General features: G+C 39.3%; 1 protein-coding gene across 8 annotated transcripts in view; it reads left to right on the top strand.

Annotated features, from left to right (window-relative positions):
• Positions 1-21434, top strand: part of HERC2 (HECT and RLD domain containing E3 ubiquitin protein ligase 2) — a 259145-nt gene that overhangs the window by 116986 nt on the left and 120725 nt on the right. For 6 of the 8 annotated variants that reach the window (XR_010404924.1, XR_010404925.1, XM_064570042.1 and 3 more), the window contains 15 exons: positions 1471-1641; positions 2027-2130; positions 3146-3296; positions 5895-6109; positions 6589-6721; positions 6822-6949; positions 7038-7233; positions 9526-9659; positions 10216-10389; positions 10468-10604; positions 10722-10873; positions 11643-11834; positions 16887-17074; positions 18255-18447; positions 19776-19958. Coding sequence is in view for 6 of the 8 variants with exons in the window: in XM_064570042.1 (XP_064426112.1) it covers positions 1471-1641; positions 2027-2130; positions 3146-3296; positions 5895-6109; positions 6589-6721; positions 6822-6949; positions 7038-7233; positions 9526-9659; positions 10216-10389; positions 10468-10604; positions 10722-10873; positions 11643-11834; positions 16887-17074; positions 18255-18447; positions 19776-19958 (2451 nt within the window). In the remaining 2 variants the exon portion in view is untranslated. The remainder of the gene's footprint in view (positions 1-1470; positions 1642-2026; positions 2131-3145; positions 3297-5894; positions 6110-6588; positions 6722-6821; positions 6950-7037; positions 7234-9525; positions 9660-10215; positions 10390-10467; positions 10605-10721; positions 10874-11642; positions 11835-16886; positions 17075-18254; positions 18448-19775; positions 19959-21434) is intronic. The other 2 variants (XM_064570045.1, XM_064570044.1) reach the window with 2 other exon arrangements.

Genomic DNA, 21434 nt, shown 5'->3' with positions numbered 1-21434 from the left:
CATTTTAAAGCCTATCTCTTTAAAACATTTTGACAGATATTACCTGTTAATGATCAGAACTTTTTTGGTAATGAAACCATAATGTCATTTTTCTGTCCAAAATTAACAATGATTCCTTAATGTAACATGTAGTCCATGTTAAATTTTCTTGGATTATCTAAAAATGCCTTTTTATTGGTGTTTTTTTGTTTTTGTTTTTGTTTTTTTTTTTAGAATCATAAAACATGTTTTAGAAACATAAAACATAACGTTTTAGAAACATAAAACATAAACATGTTTTGCATGTTACAGTTGGATGATACGCTTCCAGTCTCTTTTTCCTTTAATAGTATATCTTTAGGCCCTTCTCTCCTCTTTGGTCATACTATTTATTTGTCAAGAAAGCAGGGCATTTGTTCTGGAGAATTTCACATTTTCTGAATTTGGTTGATTGCTCTCTCCAGCTGGTTATATATATATATATAGGGTTAATGAGATTTGGATGCAGATTTGGATTCAGTTTTGGTTAGAGTGTGTCTGAGGTCATGCTGTGTGCTTCTTGTTTCATTGCTTCTGAGGCCTGTGATTCAGGGTGACCCCACCTTCAGTTCTGTTCACATGGACCAGGGAGTTCATATACAGTCTGTCCTCTATAATATCCTCTAGTAACCTTGCCCTCAGCTGTTTGGTTAGCATGAGGTACAATTTGCACAGCTAGGACATGATCCTAGCTTGATTCCCCTCCTCAATCACTTCCATTTATCATTTTTCAAATATTGAGTTGGTGTCTTAGTACTTCTAAAGGTGACCAATGAGATGTCCTCCCTCCTTCCTGCCTCCTTCCCTCCCTTCATCTTTTCTCTTTCCTTGCCTTGCCTTTTGCTTTTTTTGCCTTTTGCCTTTCCATTCCTTTCCTTTCCTTTCCTTCATATCATTATGAACTCATAAAATTTTATTGATTTGATATTTACTAACTTTTTAGCTTTTCCTTTTTCCTACTGTATATATTTAAAAGTATAAATGCCCTCAAACATATATTTAACTATGTAAATTTTGACTATAGTATTTTCATTGTATTTTTTTTCCATAGTTATTTTTTTCTGGGAATTTTAGATGACTTATATTTCATAGTTTTCAAATATGTAGAGAATTTTTATTTTGTTTTTGTTACCTATATGTAATTTAACTGCATTATAGTCAGTGTATATGCTCTGTAGCTTTATTTCTTTAAAATTTTTAAGATTTGCTTTATTGCCTGATCAGATTTGCTATTCATGCTACTCAGGTGATTTTTTTTGTTTTTGTTTTATAACTCATTCCATATCTTTATTGAATTTTTGTTTGTGATATTAGTTATAGCGAGAGGTATGTTAATCTCCCATTATGATTATGGATTTATCTATTTCCCTTTGTAGTTCTTTTGCACGATTTGTTGTAGTTGTTTCATCTATTGATCTATTGATTCATTGATTTTGGTTTCTGTATATACAGAGTCATTTTTTACAGGTCAGAACTGTAGAAATAATGAGGAGGTGACACAGATACGCAAAGCTGATTTGGAGAACCACAATAAAGATGGAGGCTTCTGGACGGTGATTGATGGGAAAGTGTATGATATAAAGGACTTCCAGACACAGTCATTAACAGGAAATAGTATTCTTGGTAAGGCCTCACTTTCTACTTCATGGTTAAAAGTTGTGGCATGTGCCATTTTGAGCAGAGCATTTGGCTTTTAAGTGATTAGTTGAGTATTGTTCCAGCCCTCACACATTTTAATCTGCTGGTAACTTTGATGTCTGTCCTATCAGTGTTCAAGCACATTTGAAGAATTTCTCATCATTATGCATTTTGTGTGTGTGTTTGTTTCAGCACTTGTTGGTGGAACTTGTTTCAAGTCTAAGTTGGCCCAGGCAGCTCTGGGAGAGGGTGAAAGATCATTATACTTTGGTAACCCTCACGCCTGATCTATTTCCTACTTGACATTTCTACTATAGGTGTCTAGGCAAATTGCACTGAAGTAATGTTGCTTTTTTCTTTTTTGTTTTAGCTCAGTTTGCAGGGGAAGACCCAGTGGTAGCTTTGGAAGCTGCTTTGCAGTTTGAAGACACTCGGGAATCGATGCATGCCTTCTGTGTTGGCCAGTATCTGGAGGTGAGGCTGTGTGCAGTAGGCATCATGGTGGACATCAGGGGAAACCCTCTCTGTATATTTGTGATAGGTGGTTCTTGCCCTGAAGTACTGATAGCTGGGCTTTTTGGTAGGGGTGGATGTCATTAAGTGACACATGTGAAGATCCTTTAGAGATTTTTTTATAAATGAATTTAGTTATTCATGTTAAGATTTATGAAGGACTGATCTTGAAAAATTATTTCAAAAATTGTTATTTGTAAGAAATGTGGACACATTTCCAATGAAAATGTCTTTATATTTTCATTGTAAGCTTATGTAGAAATTTGAAATGGCTTGAGATACATTTTTTAGGAAGAACTATCTAGTAGCATAATACTTTAGAATAGAAATATGTCCTACATATGCATGAGCTTTGGAATTTATATATTGGGATTGGTTTTCCAGGTATGGATCCAGAAGTAATAAAATTTATGAAGTGCCATATGGGTAGTACTTAAAGCATTCATGAAGGGGGAAGATTGACTTTGCTTGTAAATTATCATCTAATATGACTGGCAAAGTTTATTTTCATTTGAGCTCTTTTCTAATTGGGTTTCCTTTTTGTTAGCATAATCTACTTTCCACTTAAGTGGTCACAGTTCACTCCTCACAGCAATCCTTGTCGTATTTTTGTCTTTTTTGGGGTTATTTATGCATGTAACAATTCAGTATATTTTCTGAAGTATTGTTATACAGTCACTCTGGAAACTTCTATTTGATTTTGTAAGGAATTCTCTACCTGACTTGTTTATTGAGCTTTGGTTTTACCACCAGTAGACCTGTGTGTTTACTGTCTGCTTTGTAGGGTGTGCATGGTTATTTTGGTAGCAGCATGAGCTCACTATAATAGGATGTAGAAAGAGGGTGTCCAGAGCACCTGCTTCTCTTCGTGATGGAACTTTGTTGTGTTTAGGGATATAAGCTGTTGCTCTTTTTGGTTTTATGTTTTTAATTAACCCTATTTTCTCAGACTGATGATGAAATTTATCTTTCCAAGCCTGACCAAGAAGTTGTTACCATACCAGATCTGGGAAGTCTCTCTTCGCCTCTGATAGATACAGAGAGGAATCTGGGCCTGCTTCTCGGATTACATGCTTCCTATTTAGCTATGAGCACACCGCTGTCTCCGGTTGAGATTGAATGTGCCAGTAAGAAAAGTTTTGCTTTCTGCTAACAGATTAGCAAGTTTTTATTTTATTTTATTTTATTTTACTTTATTTTATTTGATTTTATCTTAAAGATTTTATTTATTTATTTGACAGAGAGAGAGACGGTGAGAGAGGGAACACAAGCAGGGGGAGTGGGAAAGGGAGAAGCAGAAGCAGGTTTCCCACAGAGCAGGGGGCCCAGTGCGGGGCTCGATCCCAGGACCCCTGAATCATGACCCGAGCTGAAGGCAGGTGCTTAATGACTGATTGCGCCCCTAGCAAGTTATTTTAGCTGAGACATAAGTGCCATTTAGAATGGGAGAAGAATCAATGCAGTTGTTGGTGAGTAAAAATAAGGATAGTGAGACTAAGAGATTAAGCCAATTAAATAGAAATAGATGTAGTGGCTTTTACTTGCTCTCATGACCCATGGCAGCAGAGGAAGCTAACAGGTGCATAGGAAGATCAATCCTGTGCGTGCTCTTACTTTTGCCTCCTGTGACAGATGGGTTCAACCTGGCTGTCGTCTCTATGTGACATGGATTGGGTTTCTGTTGGGAATAGCATTTTGTTTGAGGATTGTGTTTTTACTAGACTCAAATACATTTTGGATCGCTTCTCGGCCTTTTGGCTAAGATCAAGTGTAGACTCAAATACATTTTGGGATTTCAACCTTTTTAATCACCGAAAGTTATAAAATTTCTCCGTATAAGATGGATTAAAGTTCTGTTTGTGTATTTGTATATTTCTCTGTCCATCTGTCTACCAACCATCCAGCAAGGATCTATTGAGTAAGTACTTATGAGTTACCTTGCTGGGTGCTCGATGCATTAGGTGTGGAATTAGCCACATCTCTGCCTTTAGGTGCTTTTTGTGATGATGAGCCAGATGTTATAATAGATCAGTATGCAGGGTGATAGAGGATAAAATGGAGACATTTATAAGTGGTTCTGATGGGGAGGCTGGGTGTGTGAAACACATGTGTGTGAGGGGCATTCTTGAAAAAAGTAGGGTTTCCAGTTGCTCATGTATGTGCACTGTCAGGGGAGAAGGCTGGTGGGCAAGGATGGCCATGGTACCTGCTCAGCCCAGCCTTCTGGAGCAAGCCGTTGGTCTGCATGCTGGACATTTTGCTGTCTACAGAGTCTCTAAGTGGGAGAGGATGGGGGTTGGACTCATCCTCTCCCTCAAAGGGGAGTGGGGAAGATAGGCTTCTTCTAAATCAGCAAGGAGGGTGGGAAATTAGAAGAGTCAGAGCAGAGGAGAGCAGAAGGTGCTATGGGCCCTAGTGGAGGGGGCCTAATCTACTCTAGGGCATCAAAAGCCACCTTTAGAGCAGTATCTTTGAGAGATTAGAGAGAGTTCTAAATGTAGAGAACCAGGGAAGGTCATGATCAGATTTGTGTTCTAGAATTAATGTGACACTTTAGAGAATGCTCCTGAATGCTCTAACATCTAAATTTCCAGTAAAAGAATGTTGAGTACATCCCAGATTTGATTGCTTGGATTTCAGAGGACTATTCTGGTAACACAAGTCATTGAAAAAAATTTGTAGCAATGTACAAACTGACTCTTCATTTTTTTGGTGCACCTTTACTCTAGTTATCATAGCAGTTAGAATGAGCATTTACATTTGCACTGAGGAATTGCATGTTCTCGAGGGTCTGGCCATGCCTCACATGGGTCTCCTTTATAGTCCACTGGATATCCAGTCTCCCAAGGATCTGTCTCTTACTAAGATCCCATGTTATATGTCTAGTAGTCACTCATTTTTATTACTGGATTAATGCTCTAGGGAATTTTTCTTTGTAGATCCCTTCTCATGTGCTGTTTTCCTACCTGGATGTTCAGTATTTTTGTCTTTATCTAGATCTCAGTTCAACTGTCACTTCCACAGCAAATCCTTTACTGAATCTTCAAATAGTGGAGGTCTTGCTGCTATACCCACTGTAGTACTTTGTAGCATACAGTTATCCCAATTCAAGTTGAATTTACTTTTACTTGTGTAAATGTTGCCCAGATGATGCTCTCCCTGTTAGAATGCAAAACCCCAGTCTTCACACAGTATCTGTGGAATCTGTCAGCTCTATGCTTGACCAGGTACCTAAGTAAATGTTGGACTGAAACTATTATCTTGCGTTCTGACACCATGCTTAAGATGTAGGAAAGAACCAGAAGTGTAGGGGCGCCTGGGTGATTAAGGCAGTTAAGCGACTGCCTTCAGCTCAGGTCATGACCCCAGGGTCCTGGGATGGAGCCCCTCATCGGGCTCCCTGCTCAGCAGGAAGCCTGCTTCTCCCTCTCCCACTCCCCCTGCTTGTGTTCCCTCTCTCGCTGTCTCTCTCTGTCAAATAAATAAATAAAAATCTTTAAAAAAAAAAAAAAAGAACCAGAAGTGTTACCTGTTTTCCTGTAGATGTAGGAATTATAAGCCAGCCTCTGTAAATATGTTAGATGTGACTCTTTAATATGAATGATGCTAAATTTCTCCTTGTAAATTAGCTCTTCGGTTCTTTATCTTTTATTTCAATATTTATTTCTGAAAAAATATTCAGTGCACTCAAGTTTCTTCCTAATATTTGCATATGCACTTTCTAGAGTGGCTTCAGTCATCCATCTTCTCTGGAGGCCTGCAGACCAGCCAGATCCACTATAGCTACAATGAGGAGAAAGATGAGGACCATTGTAGCTCTCCTGGGGGCACTCCTGCCAGCAAGTCCCGACTCTGCTCCCACAGACGGGCCCTGGGCGACCATTCCCAGGCATTCCTGCAAGCTATTGCTGATAATAACATCCAGGATCACAATGTGAAGGTGAGTGAGGCCTTCCCACACTTAGTGTCCTTTGGTTTACCTTAGGACTTTGATGTGTGAACACCTTCATGTTCTTTGATTGGCTTAGTACAGACTTTATTTACATATTATTTGTGGGGCTGGTTTTGAGGTAAGAGACTGGTTCGGTGCAATATGCCAGTGATGTTTTAGAAGCATTGGTGATTGCAAGTGCATTAGAAATGTGGCATGTAGGGTGCCTGGGTGGCTCAGTTGGTTAAGCGACTGCCTTCGGCTCAGGTCATGATCCTGGAGTCCCTGGATTGAGTCCCGCATCAGGCTCCCTGCTCGGCAGGGAGTCTGCTTCTCCCTCTGACCCTCCCCCCTCTCATGTGCTTTCTCTCTCAAATAAATAAATAAAAAATCTTAAAAAAAAAAAAAAAGAAATGTGGCATGTAGTTTGGAATTCATGGTGGCATTTCATGTGGCTCTGAATTTACCTCCAGCTGTTTCTGTTACAGGACTTTCTGTGTCAAATAGAAAGGTACTGTAGGCAGTGCCACTTGACCACACCAATCACATTTCCTCCTGAACATCCTGTGGAAGAGGTTGGCCGCTTACTGTTATGTTGCCTTTTAAAGCATGAAGATTTAGGTAGGAAACTTGATATTTTAGCTATACTATTATATTTTTTGACTGACATGCAATATGCATTCATTCTTACCCTGCCCTCTTTTTAAAATGTCTTTTACAGGTCACGTGGCATTATCTTTAGTTCATGCAGGAACACTTGGTATTGAGCAAGTAAAGCACAGAACATTGCCTAAATCAGTAGTGGATGTTTGTAGAGTTGTCTACCAGGCAAAATGTTCACTCATTAAGGTAAGTACATTTTTATTCTTTTTCTTATGTGCTTTGCAGACAGTTGGTAAAATATTTGTTAATTGTCTTTTCATATTTAACTTTGTAGACACATCAAGAACAGGGTCGTTCTTACAAGGAAGTCTGTGCTCCAGTCATCGAACGTTTGAGATTCCTCTTTAATGAACTAAGACCTGCAGTTTGTAATGATCTCTCTATAATGTCCAAGTTTAAACTGTTAAGTTCTTTGCCCCGTTGGAGGAGGATAGTTCAGAAGATAATTCGAGAACGAAGGAAAAAGAGAGGTAAGAACGTAAAAGGTAGAAAAGTGCTGTCAAAGTGTGTGCTTTGCCCCCATATAATTGAGTCTGTGATTTGAGTGAAGCTGTTCACTTACGATTAAATATACAGATCCTCCTTATTTTTCCAAGACATCAGATAATGATGCAACTTTGAGATTGAGGGTGTTACGATTTGGTAACTAGTAAGTGGATACTGAAAAAGGTAAACACTATACTCTTTATTAAATTGATGGGGAAAAGGAAGTATTTTTTTTTATCACTTGTCCTGGTAAATGAGATGTATGGAAACATTTAATTTTGCAGTTAATCTTGCCATTCTTGTAAAGAAATGTTTTTCTTTGGAAATACTGAGTATTCTGATACATGAGGAATTGTTAAAAAGTAGCTAGAAGAGTTACTAATATTTTTAGGAAGCAGCTAAACAGTTGCTGGGATATTACGGAAAAGACTTTTTGCATTAAATAACCAGAATTTGAGTATAAGTACATAAAAGACTTTGGAATTTGGTTAATTGTGATTATAAACATGTTTACAGAAATTTCTGATTATATTCTTATGAATTATACTGATTTATTCACAAATCAGCTTATTAAACAATATTAATTACTGATTTTTTTTTTAATTACTGAATTTTGGATGGACATTATGAGCAATGATGTAAGGAAAGATTAAGTTGTGTTAGAAGCTCTCCTGAATTGATTGTTCTTGAGCAAACTCTTAAGCAACAACAATTTGCCTAAATCCTAGAGATGTTCTAGGTCAGGAAATCATGGTAGGAATGCTTCTGAGATCCTCACAGCAGAGGCAAAGGCTTGGGAGACCGCCATCTCAGCTTGAGGGAGAATGATGTCCTCACCACCCAGCCATCACCTCCACAGAATCTGAGCCCACATTGTCACCTCTTAAAGTTTCTTGTTTGGGGTTTAAATATTTAGTTGTGTGAAGTTTGAAGCTTTTTTTTTTTTTTTAAAGAAAATTAAGCAACTTACAAATGATTAATATTACTGGTGCTGTGTTAAGGTCACCAAGAGCACCTGATGATTCACTGGTATGGCTCCATAGGACTCAGAAGAGCTGTTATACTCAGAGTTATAGTTTATTATTATGAAAGGATACAAGTTAGAATTAGTAAAAGGAAAGGTGCATTGAGGGAAATCCAAAGCTTCCAGTGGAGCTGCACAGAGCCATGCTTAGTCCTCTTAGCAGTGAGAGACAACATGTGTGAAGGGCTGTCAGCCAGGGATGCTCACCTGCATGGTTGCTCTCAGTTACTCAAGACTCCAGCCTCCACAGTGGAAACAGGTGAGAACCATAAGTCCCATTGTGGGCATAAATTATCTGGTCAAACTGGGAAACATGGCCCCAGACCTCAGGCATACAGAAACACTCTTCTCAGGCAGAACATGCCAAGGACTCAGAGCTCAGTTCACAGGCGTTGGCCAAGTGCTGCAGGAACAGTTTTTCTTGGGAATTTGCAGGGTTTGGGCAACCCAGACCTGCTGTGTTAGTGTTTTACTGCCCAGGTGTTATTAATTATGTTGCTTATTATATTATATGCTGAGAAGAAATAGACTAAAAATCTTGAAAGGGAGCAAAAATATGGAAGCAACAGTGCATATCACATTGCAAATTCAATAGAAATTTCCCTAATTAAAGAGACTAACATAGTAAAAGGCATCCAGTTAATTCACTTGCACAATGGTGACAGATTAATTGAACTGGTCCAGAGTGGGCAAGCTGTGGTCTGGGGACAAATGCAGCCTGCTGCTTGCTGTCTTCTGCCGCTGTCTGCTGTCTACTGCTAAGACCAGTTTTGCATTTTAAGACTGTTTTTTAAAAAATCAAAAGAATAATATGTTGGACACACGGAAATTATATGAAGTTTAAATTCAAGCAACCATAAATAAAGTTAGCTGCTTTTCATTCTGCAACAACAGAATTGAGTATTTGCAATAGACTGAATAGCCGGCAAAGACTAAAATAGTCACCATCTGGCCCTTTAAGAAAATGTTTGCTGACTCCTGGGCTTCCCTTTCTGTAGGATCTGCTGCATCATAGCACTCTCACTGCCTTTCTGTCATGATGTGAAGTGGCAGAGTGTTATTACTGAATATCATGTGAAAATAATCATGATGGTTTTTACTTTTTGTAGCTTAAGCATTTCAGTTGACAGTGATACTTACATATTTGAATAAAATATTCAGGTCCTTTGCCGTCATGCATATTTAATATATCTTAATTTAAAATTATGTTTAAGTAAATGATTTTTATAATGAATGATAATTTTAATCATAGTTCCTAAGAAGCCAGAATCTACTGATGATGAAGAAAAAATTGGAAATGAAGAGAGTGATTTAGAAGAAGCATGCATTTTGCCTCACAGTCCTATAAATGTGGACAAAAGACCCATTACAATTAAATCACCTAAGGTGAAGTATTTTCTGTGATTTTGAGGCTGGCTGAATAGAAACAAAGCACATAGCAAAGGAACCCATAGTATTGTCACTTTGTCCTTGATTATAGGATAGAGAGTGTAGTGGGCTACTGAAAGTATGGGTGACATTCCAAGTCACACTTAACGCACTTGATTTATGGTGTCCTGGTCAGATTGTTAGCTGGAAAAGTGTTCCCTTTTATGTTTAGTGGTACATTGTATCATTATTCATTTCCCATTCATTCATTGAATATATGTATACTTTGCTCCAGAAACTGTCCTGGTGTCTTAGGCTATTAATGTGGATGATAATTTAACTTTGTATGCCATGTTTGTCTGTTCCAAGGTACATAAGTATAAGAGATTATAAATTCATTTATAAGCCTATTTATGGCATAGCTATTTTTGCCATAAATTATTCACTAAACTTAAAGTATTGTACCAATTTCAACATATTTGCATTTATTTATATTTTATTTGAATAAGTGTTTTAGAGTGCATATTAATATCAATAAGGTAAACTAATGGTGAAAATGGTTTTCCTTTGTCAGGATAAATGGCAGCCACTGTTGAGTACGGTTACAGGTGTTCACAAATACAAATGGTTGAAGCAGAATGTTCAGGGTCTTTATCCACAGTCTGCACTCCTCAGCACAATTGCTGAATTTGCCCTTAAGGAAGAGCCAGTGGATGTGGAAAAAATGAGAAAGTGCCTATTAAAACAGGTAAAATTTGCTAAGAACGTTCTTCTCTGCATAGGATAATATACACAACACTTAACTGTATGCATTCATATTTTGCAGTTGGAGAGAGCAGAGGTTCGTCTGGAAGGGATAGATACAATTTTAAAACTGGCAACCAAAAATTTCTTACTTCCATCTGTACAGTATGCTATGTTCTGTGGATGGCAAAGACTTATTCCTGAGGGGATTGATAAAGGGTAAAACTTCATAACATTTGTTTCTTAATTAGGGAAACTGTGGCAACAAAGCATTATTCTATTGAGGTTGAAAGTCTGGCAGTATTCTAAGTAATATTCTTCAACTTTGTTTAAAAGGGAACCTCTTACAGATTGTTTAAAGGATGTTGATTTGATCCCACCTTTTAATCGGATGCTACTGGAAGTAACTTTTGGCAAGCTGTATGCTTGGGCTGTTCAGAATATTCGAAATGTTTTGATGGATGCAAATGCCAAATTTAAAGAGCTTGGTGAGTTAAAAAAAAATGTTTAAAAGGCTGTATTAAGATCGCTGTTGAAGTAATGTCAGTGATCACATTAGCATTATTTTATAGTTTGGCTCTTAATTATATGTTGTAGAAACTTGCAAATGCTGATTTTTGCTCTTTGAGAAGACTTTAATAACTTTGTACATTAGAATAATCTTTAAAAAAAATTTTTATTTAAGTTCAATTTAGTTAATATATAGTATATATAATATATAGTATATTCGTTTCAGGGGTACATTAGAATAATATTTTAAGCTGCTTTAAGCTTTAAGCTTTCTCAAATTTTAAACAAAACTTTCAAAATTCAGCAGAAGACACAATTTTGTAGTATTGTGATATTAAGCTTTTACATTTTAACATTTTCATGTGTATCATTGATACCATATGCCCTAAATTATATATCCTATATTAATACTTAATTTCTTGGATAGTTTGAGTACCTGCAGAGAAATGCTAGGATTGGTCTTGTGGAAGAGAAGTGAAATATGACTGCTGTATTTGAAATGAAATGAGTAAGCCATCAGGGACATTTAGAGGAGCAGTGTGATAAGTTTTGCAGACAATTGGAAATGGCTATATGTGGATTGATAGTGGTAGGATTATTGCGAAGTAATGCACAGCTGCCTGATGTCCATACACTTTGGAAACCCCCTGAAAAAGAGAAATTTTTAAAAATTGCTACTGCTTTTTGCATCATGTATGTTTTTATATCTACACACAAGAAATTTATGTGGGTGCCAATGCTTTTTAGGTATCCAGCCTGTCCCCCTACAAACCATTACCAATGAGAATCCTTCAGGACCAAGCCTGGGGACGACCCCACAAGCTCGCTTTCTCCTGGTCATGCTCAGTATGCTCACCCTGCAGCATGGTGCAAACAACCTGAACCTCCTGCTGAACTCCGGCACACTCGCCCTCACACAGACAGCACTTCGGCTTATTGGTAGGTTGGCACTGCCTTAAGTCATTCATGAAAATGTCAGGATTTTGCCTTCATGTCTTCTTTCTCTCTCTTTGTGAACTTTTTTTTAATTGTAAAATACAAATAACATAAAATTTACCTTTTTAACAACTTTATCATTCAGTAGCATTAAGCACATCCATAATGTTGTACAAACATTACTACTATCTAGTTCCCTAACTTTTTTGTCACTCCAAATGGAAAGCCATACCCATTTAGTGGTTGATTCCTGATTTCCCACTCACCCAGCTTTTGGCAACAACAAATCTGCTTTTTATCTCTGGATTTTCCTGTTCTGGATATTTCATATAAATGAAATACAATTTTTAGCCTTTTGTATCTGGCTTATTTCACTTAGCATGTATCAGTACTTCATTCCTTTTTATGGCTAAAAAACATTATATTGTATGCATATACTACATTTTATTTAACCTTTCGCCCATAGTTGGACATTTGGCTTGTTTCTATCTTTTGGCCATTGTGAGTAGTGCTGCTAGGAACATTTGTGTACAAGTTTTTGTTTGAACACCTGTTTCTAATTCTTTAGTTATATATCTAGGAGTGGAAGTGCACAGTCATATGGTAATCCTATGTTTAGCATGCTAAGGACCATCAATCTTTTCCATAGCACTGCAACATTTTCCATTTCCCCCAGCAATGGAAAAGGGTTCCAGTTTCTCTCCTCCTCACCAATACCAGTTATTTTCCTTTTCGGGGATGGTGGGCGGGGGTGGAGGGGGGGTAGATTGTGGTCATCCCAGTTGGTGTGAAGTGGTTTCTCATTGTGGTTTAATGTACATTTTGCTAATGTAAGGACATTGAACATCTTGACACGTGCTTGTTGGCCATCTGTATATCTTTCAGAGAAATTTCTTCAAAACCTTTGCCCATTTTTAAATTAGGTTATTTGTCTTCGTGTTGTTGAGTTGTAGGAGTCCTTTACATATTCTGGATACTAGACCATTTTCAATTACCTGATTTGAAGATATTTCCTCCCATTCTGTGGGTTGTGTTTTACTTTGACGCACAGAAGATTTAAATTTTGGTGAAGTCCAATTTATCTATTTTTCTTTTGTTGCTTGTGCTTTTGATGTCATGTTCAAGAAATCATTGCCAAACCCAGGTCACAAGGATTGCTCACTGCGTTTTCTTTTTTTAAGTTTATAGTCTTAGTTCTTGTAGTCTTTAGTCCATTTCTAGGCAATTTTTAATATGGTGTGAGGTAAGGACTCCTTTTATTTCTTTTCTTTTGGTTATCCAGTTGTCCTAGTACCATTTGTTGAAAAGACTCTTCTTTTCCCAAGGTCTTGGCCCTTTGTCAAAAATCATTTGACTATAAATTTTTTGATTTATTTCTAGACTTTCTATTTTGTTGGTCTGTCATTATGCCAGTACCACATTGTTGTGAACACTAGCTTTGTGGTAAGTTTTAAAATCAAAAAGTGAGTTTTCCAACTTTGTTTTTTTCCTCAAGATTATTTTGGCTATTTTGGGTCCTTAGGATTTCTATATGAATTTCAGGGCTGGATTTTCCATGTCTGCAAAAAATAGCTGTTGGGATTTCCTAGAGGTTGTATTGACTCTGTAGATTGTGTTGGGGAGTATTGCTATCTTAACAGATATTAAGTCTTTCTTTCCATGAATGTGTGATGGCTTTATATTTATTTAGGTCTTCTTTCATTTCTTTGAGCAGTATTTTATAGTTTTATTGTTAATCAGGGTAATGCTGGCCTCATAGAGTGAGAAAGTGTTGGCTTCTATTCTATTTTTGGAAGAGTTAGAGAATTGGTATTAATTTTTCTTTAAATGTTTGGTAGAATTCACCAGTTAAGCCATTTGGTTCTGGATTTTTCTTTGTTGGGAGGTTTGATTATTGATTCAATATCTTTACTTCTTATAGGTCTATGCGCATTTTCTGTTTCTTCTTGAGTCAGTTCAGATAATTTGTGTTTCTAAGAATTTATCCATTTCATCTAGGTTAGCTAATATGTTAGTGTATAGTTGTTCATAGTACTTTGTTATAGTTCTTTTTATCTCTGTAGAATCAGTAGTAGTGTCCCCAGTTTCATTTCTGGTTTTAGTTATTGGCATCATCTCTTTTTTTCTTAGTTAATCTACTTAAAGTTTGTCAATTTTGTTGATATTTTCCAAGAAACCAACTTTTGGTTTTGTTGATTCTGTTGTTGTTGTTTTTAATTCTCTATCTCTGCTCTAGTCTTTATTATTTCTTTCTTCCTGCTAACTTTGGGTTTATTGTAGTCTTATTTTTCTAGTTTCTCCAGGTATAAAGTTAAGTTACTGATTTGAGATTTTTCTTCTTTTTTTAATGTATGCATTTATAGATAGAAATTTCCACCTTAGCACTGCGTTTTTTGCATCCCATAAGTTTTGGTATGTTGTGCTTTTGTTTTCATTTGTCTCAAAGTATTTAAAAATTTCTCTTGTGATTTTTTTTTCCCCCTTTGGGTGATTAAGTGTATGTAATTTAATTTCCATATACTTGTGAAATTTCTAGTTTTCCTTCTGTTATTAATTTCTAGTTTCATTCTGTTGTCAGAGAACATAATTTGTATGATTATACTCTATTTCAATTTATTGAGACTTGTTTTATGGTCTAGCATGTGATCTATCCTGGAGAATGTTTCATGTACCCTTGAGAAGATTGTGTATGCTCCTCTTTTTGGGTTCTATGTATATATGTCTGTTAGATCTGATTGGTTTATGATGTTCTTTGCCTGAAATCTTGAGATACTGCAAGGCTAGTGTTCAAGTCCAAGCAAAAAAGCAAGGCTTTCCTAAGCTCTTTGATCTTGTCAATCTTTGTGTCCACATGACGCATTCAAAAATATGCATCAGGCTAGAAAACAGTCAGCCTCTGTGAGTCAGACATCTGATTTCTTAAGACCTCATTAACGATTAAAAAATGCTTTAAAAAAAAACAAACCTCAAAAATGTGTTTCCATCTAGAAATTGCCTCTCTTTTTATGTCATCTCCCTCTTTTTCCCAGAGAATCCAGTAGGTAAAAGTCATAGCACAAATCATTAATTATGGGGGCTTTTGTTTAGAGTTTAAATTTGAACCTGCCTACTGGCTGCAGAAAGCAATGGAATCTTGTCCCATGAATACATATCTGTATTTACCGCTTTCCTTGATCAGGGTTATTTTTCTTTCATATAAGAAATCATAAGCATATAATATTTTATATTAATTTTATGTATGCATCCAGCTACAAGAGCCACAAAATACAAAGCCACTTGAAAAAAAGATCCCCTTTTTTCTTATTGCAAATGTATTCAAACCCTTTGCAGTAAATTTGGCATTTGCAGGGTTAACATTATAGCTGCCAGGGGAGATCCTAGCTGGAATGCAACCCCTGCCCTTCTTAGGGCCTCACTGAGGCACTACTGGGTTGGGCTGAAGAAAAGAATATTTTTTGCCCCAGTAAAACTGGGGAAAAGCTTTACTTTATCTAAAGCTTTGCGCCAGCCCTGGGAATTGAATAACCTTTTTTTTCTCCGTTTTGGAGGAGAGAGGATCATGAACTTTGTACATTTTTGACCCACCCAGGTCTACCTTTGGGAATGTTTGGGCACCTTTTCCTCCCCCTTGGAAGAGCAAACAAAGACTGAAGGAGTTACTAGGGCTGTGCTTTTTTCCCCCTCACATTAGCCAGCAAGGCCAAAAGCAGCCAAAGGGATCCAGCATGCTGACTCATAGGGTTAAATTTTACTATTTTAAAATCCGTTTCTAAATTTTACTTTTTTTTTATAAAGTTTTTATTTATTTTAGAGAGAGAGAGTGAGAAAGAGCATGAGAGGGGAGGCGGTCAGAGGGTGAAGCAGACTCCCCATTGAGCAGGGAGCCCGATGCGGGACTTCGTCCCGGGACTCCAGGATCATGATCTGAGCCGAAGGCAGTCACTTAATGAACTGAGCCACCCAGGCACCCTAAATTTTACTTCTTGTAGCTGATAGCTCAACTTCTGTTTTATACTATGGATGATTTCGCAGCAATTGGGGACTAAATATTCATCGTGCTCCACCCCTTCATTCTTCCTTTTACCAAACAGTCCTTTTGCAATATTTCAGCAAGTAAGGGTTGTTCTAGAGAATCCCACTGCTGCCATTCCTGTGCCAGGGTCCCTAAGACCACTCCCAGATTCAGTAATTTGTGAGGAGTCCTCACCAGACTTGGTATATAGTCACACTGAGGGCTTTCACTACAGTGAAAGACGAGAAAGCAAAATCACTGAAGGGAAGGGCACATGGGAAATGTCTGGGAGAAACTGACATGAGTTCTCTCCCAGTGGAGTCACACAGGATGAACTTAATTCTCTCAGCAAAGAGTTGTGACTACATGTGTGAAATGTTGTCTACCTGGAAAGTTCAGAGAGTTTGCACTGGGGCCTGGCACATATACAAGTTCTAGACCTCCAGAAAGAAGCAGGTTTCAGCAGAGACCACATTGTGCAAACAGTTCAGGCACAGAGAGGCCTCTTACCAGTTAGGGAAGGGTGGGAGCCCTCCTGAAATCCAGGTTCCCAGACACCAGCTGAGGGCTGCCTTGCAAGTAGCCCTTCGTAAGGACAGCAGTATCAGGCCTGCTGTTCTTATCTCTTTTCTGCATGGTACCATAATTAAAGTTGGTTAGTTTCTCATTGTTAGACATTTATTTGGTTATCTTTTGTTTTTCTATTCTAATAAGAATATGTGATGAGTGTTTTTCTAACTTAATCATTTTGCTTTTTTTTGGAGAGGGGCATAATTCCTAGAAGTAGAGTAAATGTCTCTGTTGCTTGTTTTATATCTTTTATATCTTCTGATACATATTTCTATACTTGGTTCTCCATTTGCCATTTTAAATTTTCATCAATAAATCTCATGGTATTTATTGTATTGAAAAAATAATACAGTATACACTATAGAATCTTCAAAATTATCTTCATCAGTACTTACTAAGTTTGAAAAAGTGTATTAAGATTAGGAAGTTGTAACTACTTATTAGTTCAGCTGCTGTGTTTGATGCTCTGATAGGTCCTAGTTGTGATAATGTTGAAGAGGATATGAATGCTTCTGCCCGAGGAGCTTCTGCTACAGTTTTGGAAGAGACAAGGAAGGAAACGGCTCCGGTGCAGCTTCCAGTTTCAGGGCCAGAACTGGCTGCCATGATGAAGATTGGAACCAGGGTCATGAGAGGTGTTGATTGGAAATGGGGTGATCAGGTACTTAGATTTGATTTTGAAACACATTAGCCGCACATTAGTTACCATCCTTACTTGCATGTTATTAGTGGGTGGAAATTGGAATAAATAACTACCTTAACTTAGGGCCTATGCAATTGACAGATGATGTAGTTGGTGATGTAGTTAGTTCCTGGGCAGGTGAATGGAGTCAAAACAAGTAGAAACAGTGGGTGTAGGGACTTCTCAAGTAGGATCAGGTCTTCAAAGGGTGACAGCTGTTTTCAGAAAACTCTTTGGCATGGGCTCAATTTGAGGGGCAGGCCAGAGCAGGAGCAAGAGTAAACAGGAGAGAGCAAACCGCATCTTAGTAATAATGTTCTGAATGCTGTGAGGCAGGAAAACCCAGGTGCTGCCTCTAGGAGTTGATGGCCATGTGCCCATTAAGTGCCCCAGCCTTGCAGTTTTAGGTATGCCAGTTGGGCAGTGGCCATTTCTGTTTCTCCTTGTAGCACATCACTCCCAAGCTTCTGTCAGGGCTCACGAGGTAGAGATCGTGGGGGCTGGTATCTGTGTCATTACTGTAGTCACTAGCGAAGGACAGTGCTCACCTTCCTGCAGTGTGGTAGTATTCTTGTCATCTCTAGGTTTTCTCAACCTCATTTTTAAGCATGGGCCTCATCAGAATCATCTCAGAAGTGTCCTGGAACAGGTAGCAGCATCCTGAAAACAGCTTTCACTCATAGTGTCCTGGAATAGAAAGCAGGATCCAAAAACAGCTTTCACTCATAGAAATGAGAGACGGAGTTTCCACTTTAGGTTCTATGGGAAAACTGAAGAATAAGAGGAATAAGAGGAAATGAGGAGATGCAGGTGCTTGTTTCAGGTTTCAGGTCTTTTGAAGCCCTGTGGGAGATTAAAGGAGCCAAGGAACAGGGCACCAAGACTAGACTGGGGAAAGCCTCATCTCTACATTGGTTTAGGGAAGATGCTGCTTGAGATGATGCTTTTCCCACTTAACTCTTTGGTAAAGGAGCATAAGCAAGTTATTTCCTGATGTTTGATTTAAGGTAATGATGTGTGAGCTGAGGTCGCAGGTGGGTTTGGAGCAGTCTGTGGGCACAAAGTCTGTGCAGAGTAACATAGCAGTCCTTACAGGCTTCATCTGTGTGACAGAACAGGCATACACCCTCTTAACTAATCTTTGTTTTGGCTTCCTCAGGATGGACCTCCTCCTGGTCTTGGCCGTGTGATTGGTGAACTGGGAGAGGACGGATGGATCAGGGTCCAGTGGGACACGGGCAGCACCAACTCCTACAGGATGGGGAAGGAGGGGAAGTATGACCTCAAGTTGGCAGAGCTGCCAGCCTCCACACAGCCCTCAGCAGAGGACTCGGACACAGAGGATGACTCTGGTCGGTGCCTTGGGGCTGTTTAGTCTGGGGCAACCTGGCAAGCTGTGTGCTAATGGCAGCTGGCCATCCTTTTCATCTGGGAATGAGAACAGTGTCAGGACTCAGCTGTGGACTGTGGTCTGTCGTTTTGGACTTGCCCCTGAAGGTTCAGTGTAAATAAGCTCCAGGTGATTCTTATGCAGGAATTAAAAGCATGGCTCTGGTAACTGGCAACCTAGCTGGATTTGACTCTCTTGCTCCCTTTGGGGACAGTGCAGTAGGGTTTGGCAGTGCAGGACTTGCTCTGTCTTTACCTCTGGTGGACCTTCTTGGTTGGCTCTGAGCCTGTGTGTGAGGTAGTGAGCCAGTGCCTGGTGGACTAGGAAAAATGTGGATTAGTCACTACTGTATTGCCTTAAAGAAACCAGAGGTGAGAATTTGGAGTGAACCCAGAAAGTTAAATCCTATCTAAGGAGATCCAAGGTTGTGGGAGGAGGACTTCATGACATTTTTAGATGTGTCCAACAGACATTGGGATGTATGAGTGAAGCTTCCCACAGCTGGTCTCGGTGAGACTGTCTAGGAGGCCAGGGCTGATTCTTGGGGCTCAGGTGATGGCTGTATGCGCTGCATGGTCAGGCTTTGGAAGTGGTTTGTATGGTCAGGCGAGGAAACCTGAGAGGCTGAGCTCAGTAGAGAATGGGTGGTATGGAGAGTGGAAAAGGTTGTGTTCCATCCATGTCACTTGTGAGGGTCCAGGCCCCCTCAGATGTGAACAGATGATGTCTGCTTTTTGGGGCTGTTGGGAGTACCATATGTGAAACCTGGAGTCGCACATAGATGGTCAGGGCTGGTTTTGTTTTCACTCAGGGAAGTCAGGGCAAGAACTGTGGCTCTGCTGTTAACATGCCTCCTTGTCAGAAAGTCAGTGCCTTGGACACATGAGCCTCTGGTTCCCCTTCATGGCACAGGCACTTCCATCTTCATCCAAGGCATAGTTAGCTTGTCAGCAAGCAGCTCTTGACATTTGGAAAGTTGTCTTTCTAAAAGAGTAAATCCTTGAGATTGTTTTAGTGCTTCTGAGCTATGTGCAGAGATTGTTTTAAAAAAGTAAACTGTAGTTTAGAAGGCTTATTTTCTTTGAGGAAAGTGGGGACAGAGGTGATTAGGATGTTTAGTGCATTCTAATTCCATCTTTTCTTATAAAGAGCTATTTTCCTTTCCACAGTAAAAATTGTGATATGAAATTCCTTAAAAGACTGGGTTATTAAAATCCCTTAAATTACACGCAGGGACATTTTCCACTTCTATTTGGAAGTATAGGTTCTTATTTTGATACTTTTTTCCAGAAGCTGAACAAATTGAAAGGAACATTCATCCCACTGCAATGATGCTTACCAGTACTGTTAATTTATTGCAAACTCTTTGTCTCTCTGCTGGAGTCCACGCTGAAATCATGCAGAGTGAAGCCACCAAGACCCTGTGTGGACTGCTGCGAATGTTAGTGGAAAGTGGAACGACGGACAAGACATGTATGCAATGAATAGTTGTGGGCCTACAGAGTACTGGGGCTATGAATTTGGTGTGTGTGTGTCTGGGTGTGTGTATGTGTATGAGTCTGCATGTGTATTAGTGTCCTAGGGCAGCCAGAACAACTTACTGCAAATTTGGTTGGTTTGCTTGGGCTGCCACACGAAACTACCATACACCTGGGTGGCCTGAGTTTTTTTCCTCCCTGTTCTGGAGGCTAGCAGTTCAAGATCAGGGTGTCAGCAGGGCTGGTTCCTTCTGAGAGCTGTGAGGAAAGGATCTGTTCCAGGCCTCTCCCCTAACTTGGGGTAGTTTGCTGGCAGTCTTTGCCATTCCTTTGTTGTAGATTATTGCCCTCATCTTCACCTGTGTGTCTCCAAATCTCACCTTTTTATAAGACCACTAGTCATAATTGGATTAGGGACCCACCCTTATCTAGTTTAACCTCTTCTAAACAGATTACATCTTCCATGGCCTCATTTCCAAATAAGTCACATTCTGAGATGCAAGGGGTTAGGACTTCAACATACTGCTTTTGGGAGGGGGAGGACATAGTTCAGCCCATAACAATTATGGAACCTCACATTTTTGGAGACCAGAAGTCCAAAATCAAGGTTTTGGCAGGGCTGCGTTCCCTGCAGAGACTTCAGGAGAGGATCCTTTCATGTCTATTCCAGCTTCTGGTAGCTCCAGGCTGTCTTGGCTTGAGGCCACAGCACTCCAGGCTCTGCCTCATTTTCACACAAAGGACTGCCATGTGTCTCTTTGTGTCCTTTTCTGCCTCTTATAAAGACGTTCATTGGATTTAAGGTCCACCCTGACTCAGTACAGTGTCATCTCAATCCTTACCTTAAATACATCTGCAAAGAATTTATTTCCAAATAAGGTCACATTCTGAGGTTTTTGGGTGAACACGAATTCTGAGGGATACAGTTCAACCCATTGAAACGTTTGTATGTGAATGTGGATGTGTTTAAGTGTGGAGAGAATGAGTTGATGAAGTGGGAGGAGTGAGTGTGTGTGTGTAAGTGTGAGAGTGTGAGTATGTGAATGAGTCGGTGTGAGTGTGCGAAGAGTTGTCGCTGAGACTACGGGTGTGAGCGTAAAGTGGAAGTAAGTGTGAATGTGTATGAGTAGCTGGGTGTGTTTATGAGTAATTATGAGTGATTATGTGTGAATATATCAGTGACTATGAGAATGAGCATGTGTGATTGTGGTAGGGTGTGACTGTGCGAAAGTCAATGTGTTTGTGAGTGTGTGATTGAGTGCAGGCATTAACATGTGTCTGAAGGCTGTGCCCCTGGGAGCCTGGAGAGCAGGAGAGCTGGGCCCTGGCAGGCGGTCCTCTGCCAGGAAAGAGTGGAAGCCCCGGGGTGCCCATGAGCGGAGACCTGGAAGCCAGGAGGAGCAGACAGGGTCAGTTGCGTCAGTCAAATTGGATAAACCTCACGAAAGCCTCCTAGTCTTGTTCTATTAAC

Source organism: Mirounga angustirostris, unplaced genomic scaffold (genome assembly GCF_029215605.1).
Source record: "Mirounga angustirostris isolate CCGP_5_RB_7025 unplaced genomic scaffold, mMirAng1.0.hap1 SCAF_9, whole genome shotgun sequence".
Taxonomy (NCBI): domain Eukaryota; kingdom Metazoa; phylum Chordata; class Mammalia; order Carnivora; family Phocidae; genus Mirounga; species Mirounga angustirostris.
This window is presented reverse-complemented; position numbering and strand designations above follow the sequence as displayed.